This window comes from Cylas formicarius, unplaced genomic scaffold (assembly GCF_029955315.1).
Source record: "Cylas formicarius isolate icCylForm1 unplaced genomic scaffold, icCylForm1.1 PGA_scaffold_9__14_contigs__length_23061073, whole genome shotgun sequence".
Lineage (NCBI taxonomy): Eukaryota > Metazoa > Arthropoda > Insecta > Coleoptera > Brentidae > Cylas > Cylas formicarius.
The window spans coordinates 19,296,437-19,320,474 of record NW_026844365.1 but is presented as its reverse complement, the minus strand read 5'-3'; the positions used below and the strand labels follow the sequence as shown (position 1 = coordinate 19,320,474).

General features: G+C 37.5%; 1 protein-coding gene across 2 annotated transcripts in view; it reads left to right on the top strand.

The window, feature by feature from the left end:
* LOC132707144 (E3 ubiquitin-protein ligase MYCBP2) overlaps positions 1-24,038 on the top strand; it is a 218,337-nt gene that overhangs the window by 180,419 nt on the left and 13,880 nt on the right. For both annotated transcript variants that reach the window (XM_060678856.1, XM_060678855.1), the window contains 15 exons: positions 3,536-3,973; positions 6,521-6,872; positions 8,709-9,424; positions 9,479-9,633; positions 12,245-12,325; positions 12,380-12,591; positions 12,650-12,964; positions 14,707-15,247; positions 16,403-16,606; positions 18,719-19,155; positions 21,544-21,715; positions 21,777-21,978; positions 22,039-22,213; positions 23,299-23,820; positions 23,879-23,996. In XM_060678856.1, the coding sequence (XP_060534839.1) occupies positions 3,536-3,973; positions 6,521-6,872; positions 8,709-9,424; positions 9,479-9,633; positions 12,245-12,325; positions 12,380-12,591; positions 12,650-12,964; positions 14,707-15,247; positions 16,403-16,606; positions 18,719-19,155; positions 21,544-21,715; positions 21,777-21,978; positions 22,039-22,213; positions 23,299-23,820; positions 23,879-23,996 (4,640 nt within the window). The remainder of the gene's footprint in view (positions 1-3,535; positions 3,974-6,520; positions 6,873-8,708; positions 9,425-9,478; positions 9,634-12,244; positions 12,326-12,379; positions 12,592-12,649; positions 12,965-14,706; positions 15,248-16,402; positions 16,607-18,718; positions 19,156-21,543; positions 21,716-21,776; positions 21,979-22,038; positions 22,214-23,298; positions 23,821-23,878; positions 23,997-24,038) is intronic.

The following is a 24,038-nucleotide window of genomic DNA, read 5'->3' as shown; positions in this document are numbered from 1 at the left end:
AGTTTTTGATGCCATATACCGAGAAGGGCTATTGGGCATTTCTTTAAGCATTAAGTGTCAACGAATTATTATTCAGAACTACATAAAACCTAACTATACTAATTTTCATGAAGCTCGAATTACTATCTCCTATATCACAAGATAGTCAAACGTATTATCAAGAATTCAGTAAAGCTCGTAAGTAAATATTTCATAACGTGGGTTTTCTTCCAAAAAATGTTTATTATGCCACGGTAATTATTTTTGAATTTTAATGCAACATTGCCAAAAAATTGAACATATTTAAAAGAACACCCCTTCCTCTTATAGATCTGTCCATCCGCTCCCTCTATATAAGAAATAGAATAGGATAGTCGAGAATAAAATATGACATCATTAAAGCACGTAAGAAATTATTTCATAAGGGTTTTTCCAAATTGAATTCTGTTTCTTTAACTAGAATTACTATTACTTTTAAATATTATCACTCTTCAACTTTTGTTAATTTTTCCGTATATCTATCGATTCAAGTTTTTCCGTAATGCAAAAATATACAGGGGTTCTATTTAAACAAATATATTTCTGTATTGACACGCTTTTGCGGAACACCCAGTATGTACCACCTACGTTATATGACGTTATCAAAATTGAACAAATGAAAAGTTGGGACTTTACACTCTGACATGGAACAAATTTCACGACATATTAAAATATTATCTTCTTATATAATAAAACAAATAGTATCTATATACCAATTTGAACGTTTCGATTGCCATCTCAAAATGAGAATTATTAATGAAACTCGTTTAAATGATCATAAAGTCAGTGAAAATTCGACCTTTAGCTATCAGATTTCGCATAAAATCATCTTTACCAGCAATTTCCGTATTAAAAACCTCAAACTCCATTTTCAACCAACAATCTGGATTAAAAGCAAGCTTTAAAGGAGAGTTTTTGACGAACATCTTCTAATTTATCACAAAAAGTGAAAAAGACTCCCCTTAAAATCAGTTTTTTAACCGTATCATATTTCCAATGTGGCCCGCCACTGGTTCCGTCTTGTGCAATTAGTAACGTGACTATTAACTTCAGCACTGGTCAGGTCGTAGACTTCCTCTCTTTGTAATTAATTTTTTTTATAAACCCTTTAAAACTGCGATCAAAACTAGCGTGAAAAAGACATTTTTGACTTGAGAAACAGTTTCAATCCCATACAACATTTCTGGCAACGAGTAAAATAAAATGTAAGAGCAGAAAATGTTACTTCTGCGTTAAGTTTAAGTAAAATTTAATTAAAAATGTGATAAAAATAACATACGTATTGAGAGCTGGAAAAACCAGTACAGTACATTTTAAAATTTGTTTGCATTGTTTGCACTATAATTAGTCATAATTACCCTGAGAGTGAAACGATTAGATTGTGAATAAAAAATTTACTTATTTAGGACAAAATAATTATTATTATTATAATTATTATTAGATTTAGGTATAATTTAATCATATTGGTAGAGTAGTGTCTAAAATGTTTTTAGTTTATTTTCCTTCTACAATTATACCTTGGATTTCAACAATTAAGCGTATTATTACCCAATTCGAGTCCAAAGGCACCATAATAAGTAATTGCAAATGTTGAAAAATATTGAAATGTCGATAATAGAGCAGAAGAAAGAGACAACAGAGATTTGAATATTTTATTGCGGGTGAAATGCTTGAAAAAGCAAATAACAAAAGGGATTTAAAAAAAAAAATGTTTCTTAATGTGGGGTCACTTAAAAAGAAATGCTATTTCCTTAGAATAAGACAGGATTTCACATTATCAATTAAGCAATGTTAGAAATGAATTTTATGATCACTGAGGATATTGTTTAGTGGGGGTTGTTTGAACATTTACTTAAAAAATGATTTTTATTTTAAATAATGTTTCTCAACCGTATTTTTATTATAATTATTACATATTGTTAATAAAAGACTTGAGGGTCAAATTTATCGTCGTTCCTTGAAGCTTCCTTGTTACTTAAACCGTCATTTAAATGAAATTCATTCCAAGAACGCTTTAAGGGACAAAGAGGTCTTAAGGACCGAGTATGAGTTTGATCCTAAGAAAAATATAATGATATACCTGCATTTTTACTTTATTTTGTTATTGTCCAGCTTGACATCGTCAAGTTTTGGAAATAACGTCAGTTTTGAAAATTCCTCTGCAGTGAGCATACGTGCTTATTGGTAATATTTTTCATCTTAATTTGTGCTGTCAAATGACTTTAACAAAATGTCACAAGTTTGTTTCGTTTGTGATCAACCTTTGAAAGAAAGTGAAGTTGTTATTGTTGATCGTGGAATAAAAACTTTGATTGATGCAAGTGTTGAAAGAAATGATAAGCTTTTTGAATATTTGAAAGACAAGTAATCTGTGACAGTCCACATGCAGTGTCGTAAAATGTATACTCGAAAGAGTAGCATTAGTGACACTAAAAGACAATGTGAGACAGAACAAGGTAGTACATCCATGATCAGTCCACCTTATACTAGAGCACGAGTAAATGAGCCAGATTTTAATTTTAAAAGATATTGTTTATTTTGTGATGATTAAGCAAAAGCTGAAAAGAAGAAAGCAGAAAGTTTGTCGTAAAATATATAAGGTTTTTATAATGGAATTTAAAGATTCCATTTAAATTAAATGTCAAGCTCACATATTATTTTTACATGCAGTTACTGGTTGCGATAGTACATCAACATTTATTAAAGGAGGTAGAACAGCATTATTTAAAACTTTCGAAAAAAGTAATGATTTAATTGATTGCGCAGAAGTATTTACAAAGAATGACTCTTCTCCACTCGATATCGTTACAAATGGAATTCGTTTTGTTCTTGCAATCTATTGTGCTTCAACAAAAAAAGATACAATAAAACAGTACAGTTGTCTTGTCTACCTCGAACATCTGCTACTGCCTGTCAGCATTTGTGGCTGTCAAAAAGTGGGATTATTTTGATCGTCAGTATGCATTAATTGTCAGGGCCAGACTTGCTCCAATATTGAATTAAGTACAACAGAAGAAATTATTTATTATTCTAATGAAGAGAGATGCACCTTTTATTAGAATAGCGAACAGAGATTCTGCAAGAAGAATAAAATGAAGATGAAGACAATTATTTATTGTAACAACATTTAGAAGAAAACAACATATTCCACTTTGAAAATTATCAATGTTACCATACTTTCAATCAATAGGATACGATCTGATCAAATTTTCTTCATTACAATGGATGGTGGAGTACACCTATTGGGGAAACACGTTAAAAAAATGCGTCAAGTGCAAGGTGGTGTGTAAATTTATGCATATTATGTAAAATATGAATTTTCTAATAGTTGAAACCGCGATATCTCACGAATGGTGGCGAATTTTGCCTAAGTTTAGACTTATTAAGTACATAATACATTCTGCTCAAATCGGCCAGAATGACCAATCATTACAGTCTGATAACTTGGACTGTTGTGTTAGAATTAGAAATATAAATTATTATTTTTCATTAGTTCAACCAATTGGTTTTCTTCTAGTGTGCATTCAAACGAACGTCTCTTTCTTCGGGACTTTGTGAACTGCGTCGCCGGCTCTAGCGGAGCTCGTCTAGCTCAGTGGCTTCAACCGGGAAGCCGCGTGGATCCCTCCAAGTGTCAAGTGCTCTACAACAGAGACGAGTTACGATGCGGTTGGCCCGCGATCATCACGATCCTTACTAGGGACCAATACTCGGATCTGGTGCACGTGCCCAACATGAAGGTGGATGTCAAAGCGTTACCAATAGACAAGAAGGAGTTGGGCGATTCCGAAGCGAGGAAAATGAGGAGGGTGAGCCAACCGGACCCGTTGACTTTTGGCGGTCTACCGCCTCCTCCGTTGCATCACGCGTACGAATCCACCGTAAGGGATAAGATGTGCTTCCACGCCATCACCGTCATGAAACCGTACCAAAATTACTCTTTCGAGGAGCTGAGGTGAGCCTTATATTTTCGAATGCATGCAACGTAATTCATTATTTCTACTTTTGAGAAAGATAAGTTTAAGTTATTTGCTTTATTACTATCGATTAATATTTTTTCTATTAGAGTCTTCTAAATTTTTTTTCGTTTATAAATTTTTCTGAGTTACTATAGTATTCGTTGCATGAGTCGATAATATTTTTAAAATAAAATTCAGGCTAGAGGCGGGTTATTTATCAAGTTGTGGTTGGCATGGTACTTTTTATCACTTAATGATAAAAAGTGAACTCTTGTCATGTGTTTATTTCTATTAAAATTAGGGAAGGCACGGATTGTTGTCTGCAGGTAGTTGAGACAGATTTTTATGGCAGACATATTGTTGCTGCTAAGGGTTCCAATACGTATATTATGTCCACAAATGACCTCTGTGTGAATTGGCGAATTGTATGCAGATCATACAACTCTGATGTTTAGTAGCGAAGATACTAATAGAATGCAGACAAATGTAATAAAGGCTTTTGGTGCCCTCGATGAACTTTTATTAAATATTCTTAAAACACCTCATACCTCATGTTTGGCAAGCGTACAGAGCTGTCACTAATTTACATATTCTATAACAAAATAAAATGTACAATAAAACATACACATTAATAAAACAGAGTATTTTTTATCTTGGACTAAAAAAAGATATTAGGCTTTATTGGACGCCCCATATCAAGCGATGGTAGTAAGCTTAGCTAAATACTGCTACGAATGTGATGCACTGATGGCTTATCATACTTTCGATCAATCTCGACTTCCTGTTTTGCGGTAACTCTTCCGATTTGGAGAGGATTGTGCTTCTACACAAAAAGTCTATACGTAGTATCTTTGGAATGAGCAATAAAGATAGTTGTAGACCTGTTTTTGTGGAAAATTTTCTTCTGACACAGAGATCTGTTTATTGACTCGGTACATGAACTAGATATAAATTAATCGTTTTAGCTGAGAAACGTAACTTCACCTATACTCAGAAAAATGTCAACTATTTCATAATTGCGATATATAATAGTTTTCCATTAAATAAAATTAATAAACACCCAGAAATATTTATTTTAATTTAATTTCAAATAGATTTTCCTATATCCAAAACTTATGGCATTGGCATTGGAAAAAAAGGACAACCGGCATGATAATTTGACTGCCTTATAATTATCAAACAGTTCAATATCTAACTAATTAACTAGCGGAAGTCGCCTTAAATTTTTTAAATGAAACACACATTTCCGTTATTTATTTTAATTTAATTTCCAAGAGAAAAGAATAAAATAGAACTTTATTAACCATTTAGATAGACAACAACATTTGCTACGTAGCAAATGTTGTTGTGTAGCAAAGTAGCAAAATATAACGACAATAATATTGAGAAGTAATTAAAGCTTTTATATTTTTGCACAAATACAATGAGCGATTACACAAAATAGCTTGAAATACAGCTAAACAGTTTTTCAAGGACAATCAAAACAATTCATCCTATAGAGCTAAAGTAGCTCCAAATGTTTAAAATTTGAACCAATCGAAAGCGATAGCGAAAGTGATGTCAATGCCAAATAAAAGTAACAGGATTGGAATTGCTATTTGATTTCAAAGTTTCTTTTTCTTTGCTTTTCGATAACAATGGTATATATACTGATATAGGTATAGGTTTAGGGCTAATATTTATCGATAGGGCAATTTAATAGGAAACAGTATCATTGTTTTTTTTCGGCTCCATTATTTTAGATAGATAATAAAATTAATATCTACCTAGTGCCATATATTATCATTAAATATAGGCTCTTTTTACTTCCGAGATTTCTTTTCATCTGTTTTCATAATTTTTAAAAGATCATTTTGGCTCACTTAGTTTTCATACATTTATTATTATATTATTTATTTTTTGATTTCATTTCATTAGGAAAAGAATTTACTCTAGACGCGGACATAACAGTGATACTAGTGAAACGTGATACTCTTTTATCACTTATACCACCTTAAAAAATGTAGGAGAATTCTGAAGCAATAAAATAATTAATAAATTAATCAAACAATTTACAACCAGAATAAAATAAAAGTCAAGTAAATAAAGTACACTTTAGATTTCGGTTAGGTTTCGCAACAATACGCAAAATGAGAATACAGGGTGTTATTGAATTGACGTAATATAATTCATGAGTTAATCTCAGGATCGAAGGACAAATTCGAGAAAAATAGTCAATAAAAGCCATGTGGGTGCCTAATTACGAAATCTACTACTAAAAGAAGTCTATTAGGCATCAAATTTTACACACTATTAATTTAAACAATCCCAATTACCAATGAAAGTGACTCATTAATGTTTCTACATAGTCACTAATTCACTATTTTCAAAGAAGGAAACACTAAAAAGTTTTTACTTCAAGCGTCCGCTTTAAATAGTTTTGCAAACTGCACATTTGCGTGGTACAACCTAATAAATATTAAAATTGTTTCTCCGGTTGAAGTGGCACACAAAGTGGCCTAATCTGGATTCTATTCAAGTTTTTCCTTAATCCCTTACTCAAGGTATACCTCGCCTCCGGTGAAGAGATCGAGCGAGAATATGTTGGTCCGGCCCAATTGCGATGGGACGTACAGCGCAACTTGGACGCCCGCCTCCGTAGGCTGTTACTCCATGGTGGTGACCATCGACGGCTACGACATGGAAGAAGCCTTCAAAGTAGAAGTAAAAGAGCCGCCGCAGGGAATGGTTCCTCCCAACCAGAATTTGAGCAAGAAAGCCAGTAACCAGCCGAACAGGGTGCGCAAGTTTGTAGCCAAAAACTCCGCCGGGCTTCGGATAAGAGCCCACCCGTCGTTGCAGAGTGAACAGATCGGCGTGGTACATGTTAACGGAACTATCGTTTTTATTGACGAGGTAAAGTTATTTTTGGTTAGGCTTTCGTGAATTGAAAATGATAATCGAATGGAAAGCTGGTGAAACGAATATCCTTCAAGAGTTCAAGTTCTAATATATCATATAATATGGTGTTTGACGTTGCAGTCTCCAGTATGTAGGTTGTGCATTTCCTCGTAAGTCATTCTATCTATTTCTTCAAGTCGTTGGTTGGTCACCGTTATTGTAGTTAGTACGCCAGATATCCATTTCTTTTTTTGTCTATTTCAAACAGCAGAGCTGTTTGCTAGACGGTTTGCCTACAATCCAATCAAAGTTGTTATTTAGGCTTCATAACGTAAATAAACTCACATAGCAGCTTCTTGAGCCGATCACTGAGGTGATTTTAGCGTCTTTAGAGCCGTCCAGTCGCTCTTCTTTGAGAGTTCAAATTTGAACCTGGAATATGCCCTACCTAGCCAAGTATGTACCATGCATATATTCGTCTTCAAATTTTATCCTTATATAGCAATCCCGTAGATCAATCTTAGTCTGAGCTCACTTGCTCCTAACATCGTAAAGAAAGTCAGAATATTACAAGAATGCTACAATCTTTAGGACCATTTCTAGCAGCTGAGAGCACTTCGTCGCACACTTGTCGCTCCACATGCCAATAGATTATAGATGTTCACTTTGCGCCTTTTATATATTTGAAAATCACATGTAATCGTCATATAAACTTGTTGCATCCGTAGCCTGCTTTTGTTTTGTCTACTAGGAACGCGGTCACAGGTTTTATTATGATCGTTATGGACAGCCAACGTATCCACTTCGGAGCTCTGCCTCAACTCCACTTCCTTCGACATTATAGTTTGTACTTTCTAAGTATTTTGGTTTAGCGTTCTATATCATCTTATCCTTGGACATCGTATATCGTCTCATCACATTTACTGCTTTACTCTGACCACCCTAGGATGCTATGGTTCTGATTTTCAGGATTATGCGTATATAAATCGTCTCTGGCAGCAGTGGCCTCATGGAGTCTCTCATGTGTAGTTAGGGATGCTGATTGCGTTGTTCAACACTTAATGTCGAGACACGGTTAATTAATGTTAGTTTTGTTGATTTTCTTCCTTAGTATGCAATGATAGGCGCGCTTTCTGAGATCAGATAGTTGAGTAGGATTTGGCACCAAAACTAATCTGTTTAGTTTTTGGTGCGACAACTGACAGTCTGGTGTCATAGCTCCTTGATAATTATTTTTAGCCTTTCTCATTGGGGGAAGGAAATCTGTAACAGGGAAGTTGTTTGTATATATAAGCTTATGAACTTCCAATGTTTTCTTCCTATAGTTCGTCTTAAGGTTCTGGGTCGAATTCTGTGAACTTTCCTACTGCTTCAGTTTAGTGTTATTGCTTGCTTTTATAATGTATTAGATGTTCTATATAGTACCCCTGGCCTCTTTGATTTCTGTATCGAGTAATATCGGTACTATGTATTCACCAGTCAAAACTAATTTCAGGCCAAATTAGTATTAGTCGAAATCAGTTTACGAGGGCTAGGAAAGGAGCCAATACTAACCAAAAGTTGGTCTGTTTTCTATCGATAGAGTCATACAAAAAGAGTTAGACTATATGCCATTGTGACTCAAAGGATTGATTGTAATGCCATTTACAGTTGTATAGAGCTTAATCTCGCTACATCCTCTGGCTCAGTTCCGTCCTCTTCTTGGCAGAACCTATATATAAAAGTCATGTATTTTCGTATGGTGATAGAAGTAGAAAATTTATTTATATAAATTTTTTTAATTACCATATGAACACCATAGACTATATTAGACCGTGTGACGCCATTCACTTCTCATTATTCATCTACTAGATCCATAATGACGACGGGGTGTGGCTGAGACTTTCCGCCGACACTATAAGGCAATATTGCGGGGCTCACATAATCGAAGCCTGGTGTCTGCAATACAACCAGCACTTGGGCAAAACCCTACTGCTTCCGGTGGAAGAACCAAAATCGATTCTCGATCAAGTGATCACCGATACGATCACCAAGCGAATACCAGAAATCCAAGACAAAAGCAAACATTCCCAAATTAACTACAAAGTGATTAAATGCGGAGCTTCTGGGCATAACGTGCGCAGTAGACCGAGTCTCAAGGCGCCGCCGGTCGGCATGCTGGTTTTAGGAAATCGCGTCGGCGTCAGCGAATACGTTGCGAATTCGGAAGGTTGTTGGGTGTTGCTCGATAAGGCGACGAGGGAAAAATATTGCTTCAGCACCGACAGTGAAGCTTGGTCGCTAGCGATCGGAGACAATATTTTATATTTGGACACCGTTAACGATTCGGACGAACCGCAAATATCCGAGTCGCGGAAAGTGTTCAACTTTTCCTGTCCCAAGTCGGGCGACTTCAACTTTTCCGCTCAGGAGTCGTCGGCGACCGTCAAAGGTGGCGCCACAGAGTCCCTATCTACCAATCCGTTTGTATTCGGTGAAACTAACGAATCGTCGAAATTTCTAAAAAGGGACAGGCGGGAAAAAATCAAAACCAAGCCCAAAATGTCGCGGTCCGAGGAAGTTAAGAAGTAGGTGGTCAACTTTTTTCGCGTTGCGGTAGTTTAATGTTTTTATTTTCACAGTGACGTAATGTCTGATGCTATAAGACCCGTTGCCGAGCATGGCGCGAATGGTAACGGTACTCCTCCGGATACTCCGAAACGTTCCCTAAGTCCCCGCCCTGGTCAGTTCTCGCCGAAACCTGCTAGTCGGAGTTCGAGCCCTGTGGCAGTTTCGAGTAAGTCGCCGTAGCTCGTAGCATTTCAATTAACCGTTAGCGTTTACCTTTTCTTCAAAAGGTTTTATTTAGTTCATAATATTACACCATTTTACAAAATCAATTACATAACATAATTATGAAAATTTCCACAGTCCACTGTAATACTATTTACAAAACCTCTGGATTCCTCCTGCAATGGTTGTTGATGAATTGAACTAGCTGACGTTGCGCCAATCATCCTGTTGGTTTTTTCGGAGCTTACTGAAACTGGCTCGTATTCTACACTTGCTTATATGTTTTTTGAGGTGGCGAAGATAAAGGAGGGGCCTCAACGTTATCTCGGATAACTGAATCCATTATTGGTGAAAGGTCCTGACCTGAATTGAGGTTAAGATTTTTTAGTTACTCTATAGATAGATAGAAAGATAGTTTTAGTTTTAACGAATAAAATTTGATGTCCATGGCGTGATTGTGTTCGGCAACTGCTAATAAGTTTATTTGTCTTAAGGGTATTTTATGTTTTTTGGGCCTAGTTGATATTTTTTGTCCGGTCTCTCCAATGTCTTCTTTGCCGCATATGGAAACTCCAATTGTCTTTTAATAAATATAACGTGAAAACCACACTTACCACTTGTCCAAAAATCTTCCATCCGTCAAAGACAAAATTCCGTTTTGGACACCAGAAGTTTACAGAATATCATCAAAAATATATCAAAAATACTTTCGAGAGATCGGACGTAAAATATCAACTAGGCTCGAAGAACATAAAATAATTTTAAGACTACGACCATTAAACTGATCAGCTGTTGCGGAACACAATTACGAAACCGGACGTCAAATTTTATTGGATAAAACTAAAATTCTTTCATGTAATCATTTTTTCTACAAACGAAAAATCCGAGAATCTATAGAAATCTACTATAAGTAACCAAACAATCTTAACCGCGACTCAAGTTTTTCCCTTTCACCAATATGGGAATCAGTCATCCTAGACAACGTTAAGCTCCGCCCTCTCAAACAATATATAAGTAGGGACAGAGTAGAATGCGTGCCAGTTTCAATTAAACTTCCGAAGAAGCCAATAACATTATTGGTAAAACGTCAGCAAGTTCAATTCATCAACAACCAATTCAGTAGGAATCTAGAAGAATTATTAGTAGGATAATTATGGAAACTTGGAAATTATGGAAACTAACTAAATTAAGTCGAACATGCTTTAGACTATTCACTAGGAACTTCTAAACTATGGATATTAACCAATAACCAATAACCAATATTCTGTTCAGCTCCTACAGATCTTAGAGTTCCAGAAATAATGTTATTGTCTATTTTCTAGAGAAACCTATAGAGAATCATTTTTTATTCTTAAATCTCAAGCATTAAATCTCGATCACCAATAAATTGAATTCATATCACGCTTAAAAGTTAGACAATCTATATCAGATCACTAGACCACATTGTGTACCCTGAGGCACACATAAAGGAACGTCAATGGCTCGTAATGTCAGACCGTTGAGTCTCACTTCTTGCTTTGCGAAAAGAAACTAGAAAAGTTTTGCCCATATGGGTAAATCACATATCTTCGCCATTACTCATATGAGAAAAGAAAACAAATGAAAAACTTTTGTGTAATTAGAATTTACCATCAGCATCAATTTTATTATGGTAGTCATGGAAACATTAGCATCCCATTAAAACTTGTTTTCAAAAATATGCGAGATATGGATATAGTTAGCCATGTCCATGTGGATCGACCTCGTCCCAAACATTCCGATCCATTATGCCCGCACATTTTCCCCTAGTCTCGAGGAAGTGCGGGTACGTCTTTTATAGGGAGTTTTGAATAATTCCTCTGGCTCAATGCATTGAACTTCTAGTAATCTTAATAACAAAATGGCTCGCAGCTGGTGTCTTCTTAGATGGCAGTATTCTCGACTCCAATGCAGAGAGTCATTTATCCAGGTCTCTTTTCAGTACAGTGTCTGCACTTCCAACGGAAGACTCTTTCAGCGCCCCATCCTCTGCCTGTCTGTCAGCCATCTTGCTGCCCTCTATACACACATGGCTATTACATTCCGCTAGTTTATCTAGACAGTCAAGCAGCAACCATGAGCTCACCTCACAGAGAAAGAACTACAATAGAGTATCAGACTAGTGCGTGAGACACAAAAAATAGTCATAGTTATAGTCATAATTTTGTGTGCACGGCACTATCTGAAGGGCTCTCTTTTCCATTATAAAAGTCTTTTTTGTCAGCAGCTCTGCTTTGCTAGACTACTATACCATAAGACAGCAAGCTCATAACTGGTCTGCCATATCATCCAAACTATTAGTAAAAATGATAAACAACAGCGGCCCCAAAATAGAATCTTAAATAATTCCTGTATTTATTTCTGCAACACCATACACCATATTTGAAAAGTTTTCCTATTGGCAAATCACGAGAAAATTAACCAACCTTTTGAGACCTCCCAGCACATCCTGTAAAACCAAACGACTGCATTGACAGTTGATAATCCTCTCGAAAAACCAAACTAAGTCTGACACAAAACATAATTTTTTCAAAGAATAAGTAAATATAGGGACAGGATACATACATAAGAATGCTGTTTCTTTACAACTATTCCAGATCGCACTTTTCAAGCCGACAGTGGCAGTAACAGTCCCCAAATTTACGGTTCTTCGCGAAGCATAGGACTGTCACCGTTGGGTTAGTATTGTTCTTAATGTTAAACTAGCGCCACTAATAAACTATCTATCAAAGTATCTGGGACGGGTTACGACAGCACCAGGAGAGGTTCAAACCAATCCGACACTAGCGCGCTGGTTAGTAGTATAACGAGAGACCTGTCGCAATCCCCGAGTCAGGCCACCCAATCCAGAGAAACGTCACCTAGTCCCAGCGGCAGCTCGTTCCATACCCGATCGGAACCCAGTCCGCCGCTAACACCCGCTCCGACAAGAAAGGAATGCGTCGTAAGATATCGAATCTATTGCTTCTCAAATTCCCCCCACCAAACGCCGAGGTTTGTAGGACAACGAGCAAAACACCAAAAAACTGACGCAAACGGGAACGCAGACATCGCCCGAAAACGTCACCAATTCCCTGAAAGGTCATTTCTCCATCGGAAGCGTCAGTAAAGAGGAAAAGGTGTCGCCCAAATTGTCCAGAAAAGAACGAGGCTCGGCGAAGGCGAGACCCAAAAGGGCAATTTCTCCGGCAAATATGCACCAGCCTTCGTCTGGTTCCAAAATTAATTACCCCGGTTCGGAACCCGTTAAACAGGCGACGAGTCCGTCAGTCGCCGAGTCTTTAAGGGCCGGGTTTGCCGCGTTCTTGTGGCACGAAGTAAGTACCGTCACAAGTTTGTTTTTACGTTAGTTTAAAATTTGTGTGAGATGTGTGCAGCATGCGCAATTCGTCTTGAGTTTTATCCTGGGCAGTTTGGGGAAGATCTTCCAGCAAATTGTTGGTACACGCACCTGTGACGCTTATAAACAATAATAATAATTATTATTATACCAAATCTATATTTATATATCTATACATAATACGAAATAAAACAGTATAAGATAGGAGAATGGTAAGATCTAGCAAAGCTACTCAGCTAAGCATCATAAATCAAGAGTTTTTATCAATTAATTTACAACATTAAATTGATTGTATCACTGTGAAAAAGAGCTTATGAAAATACATTTATACACATTTTTACAGAAAAAAAACTTAAATACATTTTTATAGTTAGTCAATGAGGCGGAGGTGCTACCAAGAACTACAGAGATAAGAACAATAAATGGGAAGAAATATTATTAAAAGGAGTTAAGGCGTGGAAAAGCAGTGCAGAATTACAGCACTCACGTCGGCATCATAATTCTGTAATTAATTTGGCGTGTAAGCTATTATTTTTGCTTGCAAATTCTTGCAAAGCGTTAGTTTTCATAAACTCATAGGTTTAACCTCTATTGCAAATGTAAACAGAGTCGAAATCACCATGATGCCTATTAAAAGTCTATAGGTAACCACAAGTCCATTAAAGATACAATTATAAAAAGTGCCAATTGACAATCTGTTTAAAAAATGGTAGGTATTGGAAAGCATAACCAAGAAAATTAAATACTATTTATAAAACAAGTTAGTTTCAGAGAATTAATAAATTAATGTAATTAGTATATTTTATTTATCACTTGAAAGAAACATCCATATTTCTCTCATTTCTAATGTTAGGATTACAAAACACATGCACGGTAAAAACATTTTTGCAGAAAGTTTAGCCATATTGTTTATTATATCAAATTTTAAAAAACACACAAATAATGAAAATATGTTTAACTAAATTTACCTAAATCTAGTGTTTTTTTTTGAAGAAGCAGATTTCCTCATTTTTGAACAGATTTTTAACAACGGCCTACTTCCAAATAACACTGCTATTATCCAACTTGTTTGTACCTGCGGGGAAAGTAAGACACAACATTGACTAACAACCATAACCTCAAAAAACTAACCAAAACTAATACAAGGTTCTGGACGCGCTTTGATCCTCAACAATATTGCTAACTCCATATAGTTCGCTACTAAACGAACCAAAGTCATCAGCAGATGATATATTGCCTAAAATGCAATAAAATAAGATAGAGGGAAAGGTTGCGTAAGCTGTTACGAAGGCCATCTATTATTTGCGTCCAAGTACTAAAGTACTGTCATGGCGGTTTAAAGTAATTGTATCACACTGCAAATACTACAGTAGCTTGTAACGGATAACAGCACTTTATATTTTAATAAAAAAAAAATTAAAACTATTTCGACATAATTTTTTTTTCACATTTTTCTTTGAAATTGTACGGTACTTTCCGCGCGTTTTCCGTTTTCATGACTGGACACAATGGGAGCCTTCCCCTCTATCTTATACTCTTTGGTGAGGATTTAAAAATTACATAAAATTATGAAACGCATTAGGGAGTGTTATATTTCAATTTCAACAACGAAGGCGAGTCAGGTTTTAATTTTCGTTTCATGCGTTTGTGCGTGGTCATTAAAATTTTCAGCATGGGGATGGGTGTCTAGATTCTTGTGTTTATATGGTTGTATTTAAGGGCATAGTTCACGACGCTATGGCTTGCGCGTCGTTTCTAAAATTCCATCCGACGCTGCCCAAGCAAGGCGCGCTGGTGGTGACGCGCCCCGATCTCACCGTGGAAAAGAGACAGAAAGAGTTGACGAAAGAGGAAAAAGCTAGGCAGCGACATTCGGTCGAAGTCAGCAACGCAGGTTACCTTCACATACAGCCGTCGACGCTCGAGTCGCTGACCCGTTCCGCAGCGAATGCAAGCGCCAACAGGAACCGTTCGAGAAAAATCACCGACGGGATCATCAAAGAAGAGGATAGCAACAGGAGTTACAATTATCAAACTATTTCGGTTCTCCCTCCGGCGCTGAAATCACTGGTGCACCTGTGGGAAGAATTGACGACGACCTGTTTGCAAACTATTTCGGAACAGACCGCCAGTCCAAGTCAAAACAAGGGGAAGAAAGGTGGTGACGCGTACAAGATGGATGCGAAGGAGAAAAACAACACTGTGGAAAAAGAGAGCAAAAAAAGCAAAAAGAAAAAAGTTCCGCCGCGAAATTATTTAGGTAAGTTATGACTTCCAATTATTCATTTCATCATGAGACTCAGCCCTCTTAAAAAGTCCATTCCTATGAGGGAGTATCTTATTCAGATTCTTCAGTATAAGACTTTAGGTCCCCAGTTTAGAGTACCTGAATCTTGCCACCTCCTTGCATCTGCGCAGTATGTTCTATGTCCTTGATAGTAGGATGTGGGTTGTGCATTTCTTGATAGGACATTCTATCAGTGTATTATGTGTCAATCCTTATAATAGTAGCTCGTATCCGCGAGTTTTGTTTGCTATCCAGGCATTGCATATCATGCCGATTGGCATGATATAGCCAATATCCGCTGTGGATCTGTTCTTGACGTCTCTACTGCTGTCTTTTCTTGACTTTTCCCTTACATTTTAGTCCGATAACATGTCATGTCATTGTTACCTTATGCTAATTTGTTGTCTTTAATGAAAAAATGTTAATTTAGTTCAGCACAATTGTCTTGTTTTTCACGATTCTTGCTTTGGAGCTGTCAGTGTACCAATCGTGTCTCTCATGTTACTGATCCTGCTTGGCAAGTTCACTTCATTAGGAGATCTGTCATTGCTAGCTGAGGTATGTGTCTAATGACATCCCCAGATATCGTGGGGCTGTTGTTTAGTGTAAGCCACGATTTCTTTACAGTGTTTATTTAATATGCTTTTGATCTCATAACACTAAACATCTCACGTACTGTTTAATTCTAAAATCGCTGTAGTAGTGCCAACAAGAGTGGCCGAGGTCACATCACACAACTTTGCTCAGAGGAATATACTTTTTGTTGCAATACGTTTACCTGGATCCTGTTTTAAACAACCCCAGTAAGTGCAGTGACATGTTAACCTCTCGTATTTTGTCTACCACTTTGAAACCGCCTGGGTTTGTGCGATCCAGTCTTTGACATCTTGATTTCAATTTGATTTGTTTTCTATACTTATCAACGTGTAGTTATATTTACATTGACGCATCTAGGTCCCACCTAATCTGATTATTGCTTGGATTGTTCACCGGCCTGAGACACCGCCAGTCGATTTAGCTTTAGCAACTTATTAACATATTCAATAATATTCACAATTCCTTTTATTCTTTAACTTAAGTAATGTACTCATGTAGAAAACTGAGACTTCATTCCTCCTTGGCCTGCAGAAGATATAGGTATATCAAGCTACTTGCACTCGTCGGGAGTCGAAACGCTATGCGAACTCTGCAGCGAGACTTTTCCGCACCCGGTAACATACCACATGCACCACGAACACCCGGGGTGTGGCCAACACGCCGGCGGCAAAGGCTACAATTCGGGCGGCAACTACTGCTTGGGATGGGCTGGAAACTGCGGTGACGGAGGCGTCCGTAAGTGTCATTTATAAGTTTTCATGCCACAGTGTTTTTTGATGATTATTTAATAATGAGAAATAAAATTTTTGTATATACTTTACATATATAATAATTTTTCGATTATTCCGCGTTCTAAATTATATCTGTTACATGAGGTTTACCAAGAATTAAGACTATATAAAATGTAGATGGCAAACTTTGCCCACTGCTCTCATATGCTTTTTTCTATAATTAGTAAGGTTATAATTCTATTACGCATTTTTTATTTGTAATAGGCGTTTTATATATGGTGGCCCGTAAAGAATTCGTCGAAAACTCGTGAAGATAATGACATTGAGCCAATTACGCCTTAGCACAATGTCGTCGACTTCTGTTTGGGCTACAATATACAATAATACTAATATATATATCTGTCACATACACACAATGAAATTTATTTTTCAAGGAAATTTCCACAGGCTACTGTAATGCTTTTTACAAAACTTCTGGATTCCTCCTGCGTCGGTTTTTGCTTAGTCGGAATTGCTGACGTTTCGAAAATTATCCGGCTGAAACTGGCTCGTATAAGCAGGTACAGAGTAAAATACGAGCCAGTTTCAGTCAAGCTCTGAAGAAGCCAACAGGCTGATTGGCGAAACGTCAGCAATTTCGACTAAGATTAAAAAAAAAAGTTTTGTAAAAAGCAATAAAATTTATTATTTTTTCATTCTAAATAGGGCTCCTATTCAATTATGTTTCTAAATACAAATATAGATGTTATCAGGAAATTTGCAAATACATTGGACATCAAAATTAACCCACCACTCAAATTAGAGTCAATTTCCATATAAATTTAGTGTAGCTTAAATCTTCATAGGTTACAAAAAATATTTGAATTTTAATTTTTATTTTAGTGGAGTGTTTATAGAAACAGCTATTTTAACCTCAACTAAGTATCTCTAAGTCATTTGATCGTTTCTCATCTCACTTATTAAATAAAAAAAGGAATTTAATGCGAAACATAACAATTACATAAACATTTACCTGTTTGTTACCATTTTTATCCATGGAGGCAGGTGGCATTTGCTCTCAGAAATGTTCTATTGGGTTAAGGTCTCAATATTCACCTCATTTAAATAGTTTTGTACTATTCTTGCAGTATGTGGTGGCATTATAAACGCCTCTTGCAATTTGGCAAACTTATTCGTTAATTTGGTACTCAATTCTATTTACAAATCTTCGGGATTTCGCCTGAGTCGGTTGTTTATAAATCAGACTTGTTGACATGGGTTTCCTAATATCTCTAATGTTGAAATTATTATTATAAAATCTTATAATCTAGGTTCAGGGATTTAGGTGGAGATAGTTTTACGGCACTGTAAACAAGAGAGTTGATAACCGATGATTTGTGGGCCGGATTGTGATGTGGCAATGCATTAAGGTATCGGTCTGTGTACGTAGGTTTTCTGTAAACCGAATGACCCTATCTTAGGTCCGAATTTTTGACCATGAGGCCAACGTTGCATTTCCATAATTTTGGTTTTAGATAGAAGTTGTCGAGGACTTTCTTGCTTTAGCTCCGCCCCCTTAAACAATATGTAAGCAGGTACATTATCCTGTTGGTTCTCACAAATTTCCGTTTCACGTCGAGAGCTCTGCCAAGTCTATCTACAACAATGTATTCCGTCTTACCCCATTTTGAGTATTTTTCGAGAAGTTTGTGCGTCCTCTTCATCTTAGATGCATATTATTTGGTTCTGCGAAGTACATATTATGGCATTTTCCTTTCCATACTTTCAGGACTTCATTGCTTTATAATTTTCCTACATACTTCACCTAACAGGTATGAGCTTTGCTACGGCAATCCTCAACAGACTAGGAGACTTTTTATTCTCTCAATTTCCTTGAGTGTTAAACGCAGGTTTGACATTTGTTTCCGTTAGGATAATTCGAGAAAAAACAGCAAACATAAGATTTGTAAATGTTATTATAGTAGCCTGTGGAAGTCTCTTTGAAAAATTATTAAAAAAAAAGCATGCTGAGATCAGATAGGACTGGACACAGACACCTAATGGTTTTGACGGCAATTTTCATAGAATGTGACAAACCCCGAAATATAAAACTCAACGCTTAGAATTTTTTTCTCAGCCGGTAGTTCGTGGTACTTGTTGTGCGAACCCTGTCGCGACAAGTACATGAAAACCTCCAGAGGCAACAAGCCGCTACCGAAATCGAAGACCGTGTCGCTGCGTAAACCGCTGACCATGAAACCTTCGTCGATGACGAGCGGCTCAGAGCCTCACATCGTTATGAAAAACAACGCTGTGTTCCTCATGGACTTAGCCAGTACGACGGACAGTAATATGACCCACCAAAGGAGAGCGTCCGGATGCGCATTGCCGTCACTCTCCGAGAATATCACGCCGCCCGATTGTTCCGGGCCGTTCGGACCTCTGCCACCGTTTCAATGCTTAACTACGTTGGGCGCCAGTTTTACGGAAGAAGCGACGTTTTACAACGAGATTTTACAAAAACAAAACGCCCTTAATGGTTATCTAGGCGCTCCCTCGACTTCGAACCAACGGGTAAGGATGTTATGAGACCTTTTATATCTTATCCACCAGACATAGGTCAAGGTAACATTTAAAAATGTTTAGTGTACACTAACAACAATGGGGCCTATCTTATTGAGTATTCTATTTAATTCACCATATTCACTTCAACTATTGCCAAAGTATCTGAAAATGCCGACTATACGAGGTGTGTTCAAAATGTAAAGTGACTTTTGTAATTGGGCAGGCTATGTACATTCGATTTTTTTGTTAAGTTGGTTCATATGACCCTAACGTTGTTTTTGTGAGACAGAACGTTAGACTTGTTTTGTGTGCTCGGTGATTTTCTATTGTCAAAAAAAAAGGATTTGCATCAAGTTTTGTGTGAAAAATCGAATACAGTGCTGCAAAATACTTGAAATATTGACAGCATATAGTGAATGTTTGAGCAAAAAAAATTTTATAAGCGGTACAAACTGTCCCAAGATGGCAGAGAAGACGCCGATGATGCTCTCTACGCCCCAGCACGTCAATAACGGATAAAAGCGTTGAAAAGTGAAACAAATGATGTTAGAAAATCGTGGAATCATTATTAGAGAAGTGACTCAAGACGTCTGCACATGAAATGTGTAGCAGCAAAATTTGTTTCGAAACTGCTTAATTTTGAACAGAACACTTTTGCGGATATTGATCCACATTTGACCCAATTTAGTGCAAATGTGTCTAAAGGCACACACATACTGGCGTGTACGTGTGTATACAGTTTTTTTTTTCTATTATACAATGAGCTCGCATCTTTACTTCAACGGCTGCCATATTTATTCCATATATCAACGAGTAAATTAGGCAATTTTTGCCAGTCGTTAAAATCGGACAAATACAAATTCACCGAAGGCTTCCGATGGGAATGGAACCCACATTCTCCGCCAAGTCGAGTTGGCAGGTCTAACGCCTTACCAACCGAGCCATCCTCGGTCTCGTGTCATACAGAAATGTCATACATGTATGCGAATGTGTTCTTTGCCTCAGACCATCATGTGTCAAACAAATACTTTTATTAATGAACGATGTGTGATAAAGACAAATTTCTATATTTATCAGTCTTCTTAAATCAGACAATTTGGAAGTACGATTTCATAAAAATATTGACACGTAATATAAAAATAAACTAAAATATGGTAGAGTTTTGTCCACTTACCGGCATACAGGTATGCACGATGATGCTTGCACGTTGATGAATTCAATTTGAAACAGACAACAACACATGGTGTCAAATTTTGCCCACACACTCGCAAATGTCAAAGCATAAGGATGGCTTGTATGACCCACATACGCATCAATCTGTGGCCGCCTTAAGGAATACAATTCTAAACCCCTTCTGTAAAATACCTAATTACACACCGATCCAGCTTGCGGAAAGTGTCATTTTACAACGTCAGTTTCGTTTCCCACGGATCCGCACGGGTTTGGAAACAATCGGATGTTTTCGGAGATTTGAAGACTTGAACTTTGACGTTTGTCAATTCTGACGGTCATGCCAGTTAATGTATTCCCGCTGTTTTTCAAAAATGTACCCGTAGAAAAAGCATAGTATGGAACATGTTTCATAAACTTTGTAAGTCATTCGCTCCGCTAGTGCCAAATAAACTCGTGACCAAATTACCGAAAAAATCTATGTTCTAAAGGGCGAATCATCAATAAGCTGACCCCTAAAATAAGAAGAACGAAACATTGACATCTGGGAAAGCAGTTGGTCGAAGCAACATAACATAAAATGATCAGAGCCTGTGTTGTCCACATGGAACTTCATTCGAAGAAGCATAAATTTAACGAAGTTGTCGCTTTAGTACATATTAACTATTTCAACAACCGAAGCGTGGTTTACCCATGATTTGACAACTTCTAATATAGTGCATTAACGGACAACTACATAATTGGCTGCACGATGTCGAATAAAAATTTGTTGTAATAAATTTCTTCTCCCTCTTATATTGACGACAATGGTTGTCAGCTGGTAGCAATAGCTAATTGCAGATTATACGAACCACTGACTGAAATTAATGGCTTATTATGTTCTAGATCTCCCTGAACTTGCCGATATTTTTTTTTCTCTCGGTCAGCGCCACATAAATATACAGCGTACCAACCATTTTCGTGCGTAGACCTAGTGTCGTTTCTTACTTGACAGTGGGAGCCAAATCATCATTGATATTGTATTGATGGAAACCCACAGAACAAAACGTAAGAGTCAAAGTCTAGCGCGGGAAAAGCGTTAAAATACTCAAAACTGTTTATTTTTAAGTTACCTAAAGTTTTTTTTTAACTTCTGTGAGCTGTTAAAATCATCATCATCTTAGGCAGCACCTCGTATAAAAATGCAATGTTCCTCTTTCTTCTATCGTACGTTCAATTTGTCTCTAGCCCTTATCCGAGATTTCCCTTTCGGAAAATGAGAGTGATGGCGCGCGAGGCGTTAGATTTCACAGATCCGTATCTATGGGGACGAACGGCGTTCCCTGGGCAAAGGCGGGTTTCGACGGCCGAATTATAATGATGAGGAGGAGAAACAACAGCAGTTGCGTGGTGGTAAACGGTAAATATTGGAAACTAACCGAAGTTCGGTGAACTGATGTTCCTAACACCGTGTGCCTTAGAAGGAGGATCCTCGTTGCTGTGCAATCCTTCGTCGGCACTGCAGAAGCTGATTCCCAAAGAGGAACTGTCATCAGTGGTCAAGCCGGAATCGTCGTCGGAACACAGAGGAAGTCTGAATTTGCTTCAGAGGCCTGTCTTGCAATTCATTACGCAGCAACACGACCTAGATTCGTTGAAATTTTGTATGAAGCAAGCATTAAGGTACGCCACACCTTATAAAGGAATCACATGACTCCAGGGCTCCGGATATTTTCATTTTAGGAAAGCTATGTGTCGAGTTTACGCAATGCAAGCGTTAAATTGGTTGTTGAGATCCGTGACGCAGCCGATTTGTTTGCACGATCTGCTTTGGTGGTTTGTGACGTCTTTAACTCCTATCGAAGTGGAATTTGAAGCGGAGGAGGATAACAGACCTCCCAAAAAAGCAGACGATCAGGTGAGAACATTATGCTATTATTAAGTTTAGGGTGCTGTGTGCGATAGACTTATCAGTCTTCAGCTGCGATGAGTCGACCGATTGAACACTGCCAAATTTTATACCTTTCAGTTGTATCAGTTGTTCCTTTCCTCATAATAGATTCTATTAGCGAGAAATAGCCACCATCGGTTGTGATCCTATTGGTGACGTTTCTGTCCCTTACCTTCTTGGAAGGTTTGCTTTTTTCGTTTTCGTTCAGACCATAGTTGCCACGTTAGGGTTTCCTTGATAGGGTTTTGGAGGAGCATGGACACCATTTCACCGGCATTAGTGCTGCCTGGGTATTCATAAGTATATTGATGTTTTTATGGGTTGGCTTTCTATGGTCATCATAGATAGGTTCTGAAATCGTCTGTACGCTGTCCTTTCCCTAATAAGTCAGCCTGAACCCACTCGTTCCCAGGTCTACTGCGTAGTTAGACCGAAGGCTGTCTGGTGGCAGTTCTCGTTTCTACCAGCTGTGATCTGCCCAAGTCCGTCTGATATAGTAGTTGCGAAACGCACCTATAGTAGCGATTTTGGACTGGACCAATCCCTTACGATACCAGACTGTAGATCTATAAACTGTCATAAAACGTATGACCAATGTACATATTAAGCCGGTACATCTGCTTCTGCTACTAAGTGAGTTTTCCTGTTCCATCTGAGTTGATATCACTACATTGTTGGTTAGTTTAGAAGCAAGTTTAATTCTTAGGTTGTGACCTTTAACAGAAAGGTGATCTTCGAACAGAAGCTCGTCACATATAATATGTGATTTCAGCCTACACATAAAAATAATATCCCTTCGCAGAAGAATTTCAAAAACTTATTATAAATCTTGTGGTTTGAATTCTTTTCCCACAACTAATTTTGTTCAAACAAATAATAAGTGAAGTTCTAGCTAAATATGGTTATAATTGGCGACGAGACCTGAGTGGCTCCTTTTCTATAGTTTTATTAAAAAACGCGCTCATGTTTCATTTATGGATTCTAAGAGATGGTATCCGATACGATAGTGCAATTATATAAACAAGTTCAGTAAACAATAACCGACATTTCAGGAGCTAAACGTATGCGATCACCCCCTGTCCGACATCTCTATCGCGGGGGACGCTGTCCACCCGCTACCTGGAACCTTCCACGCCCTCTTGCAAACTATAGCGAATTTGATGATTTTACTTCCTATGGGTTCGCCTTTGCAACAAATAGCCGTGAGATGTTGGGGTCTTCGCTTCGCGCCGAGCGATCATTCCTTTCTGCACCGGTCTCAAGTGTTTAACAATATTAGCAAGATATTGTCCAGGAGCGAAGAAATGGAAGACTTCACCGTATCCATGCACGAGAGCGCCTTTAGTCAAATTTCTTCGTCCGTCGAATGCTTGAAAGATTTAACGATGTCGGTGGATATGAAAGCGTCAAGTCGACAAGCAATGATAGGTAGCTTAACTGACGGTTCGACAGAGACGTTTTGGGAATCGGGCGACGAAGACCGGAACAAAACCAAAAGTATCACCTTGATATGCCCCCAAGGTCATCACCCCATGATGGTATGCGTACACGTGGACAACTGCCGCGATCTAGGGGTAGAACGTTTACATTTAAAGTAACCATAAACGTGTTCACTAATAATTCTTTTTTCAGAATAAAGTTTCTACTATCTCTTTTTATGCTGGCCAAAATACGGATGAACTTGCGAAACTGAGAACGATTGAGGTGGAAACTAAACTTTTAGGTGGCTGGATAAACTGCCCAGTGACTGGTAGACTATGGTTTCATACTTCAAGGTTCACATTAAAGTTCA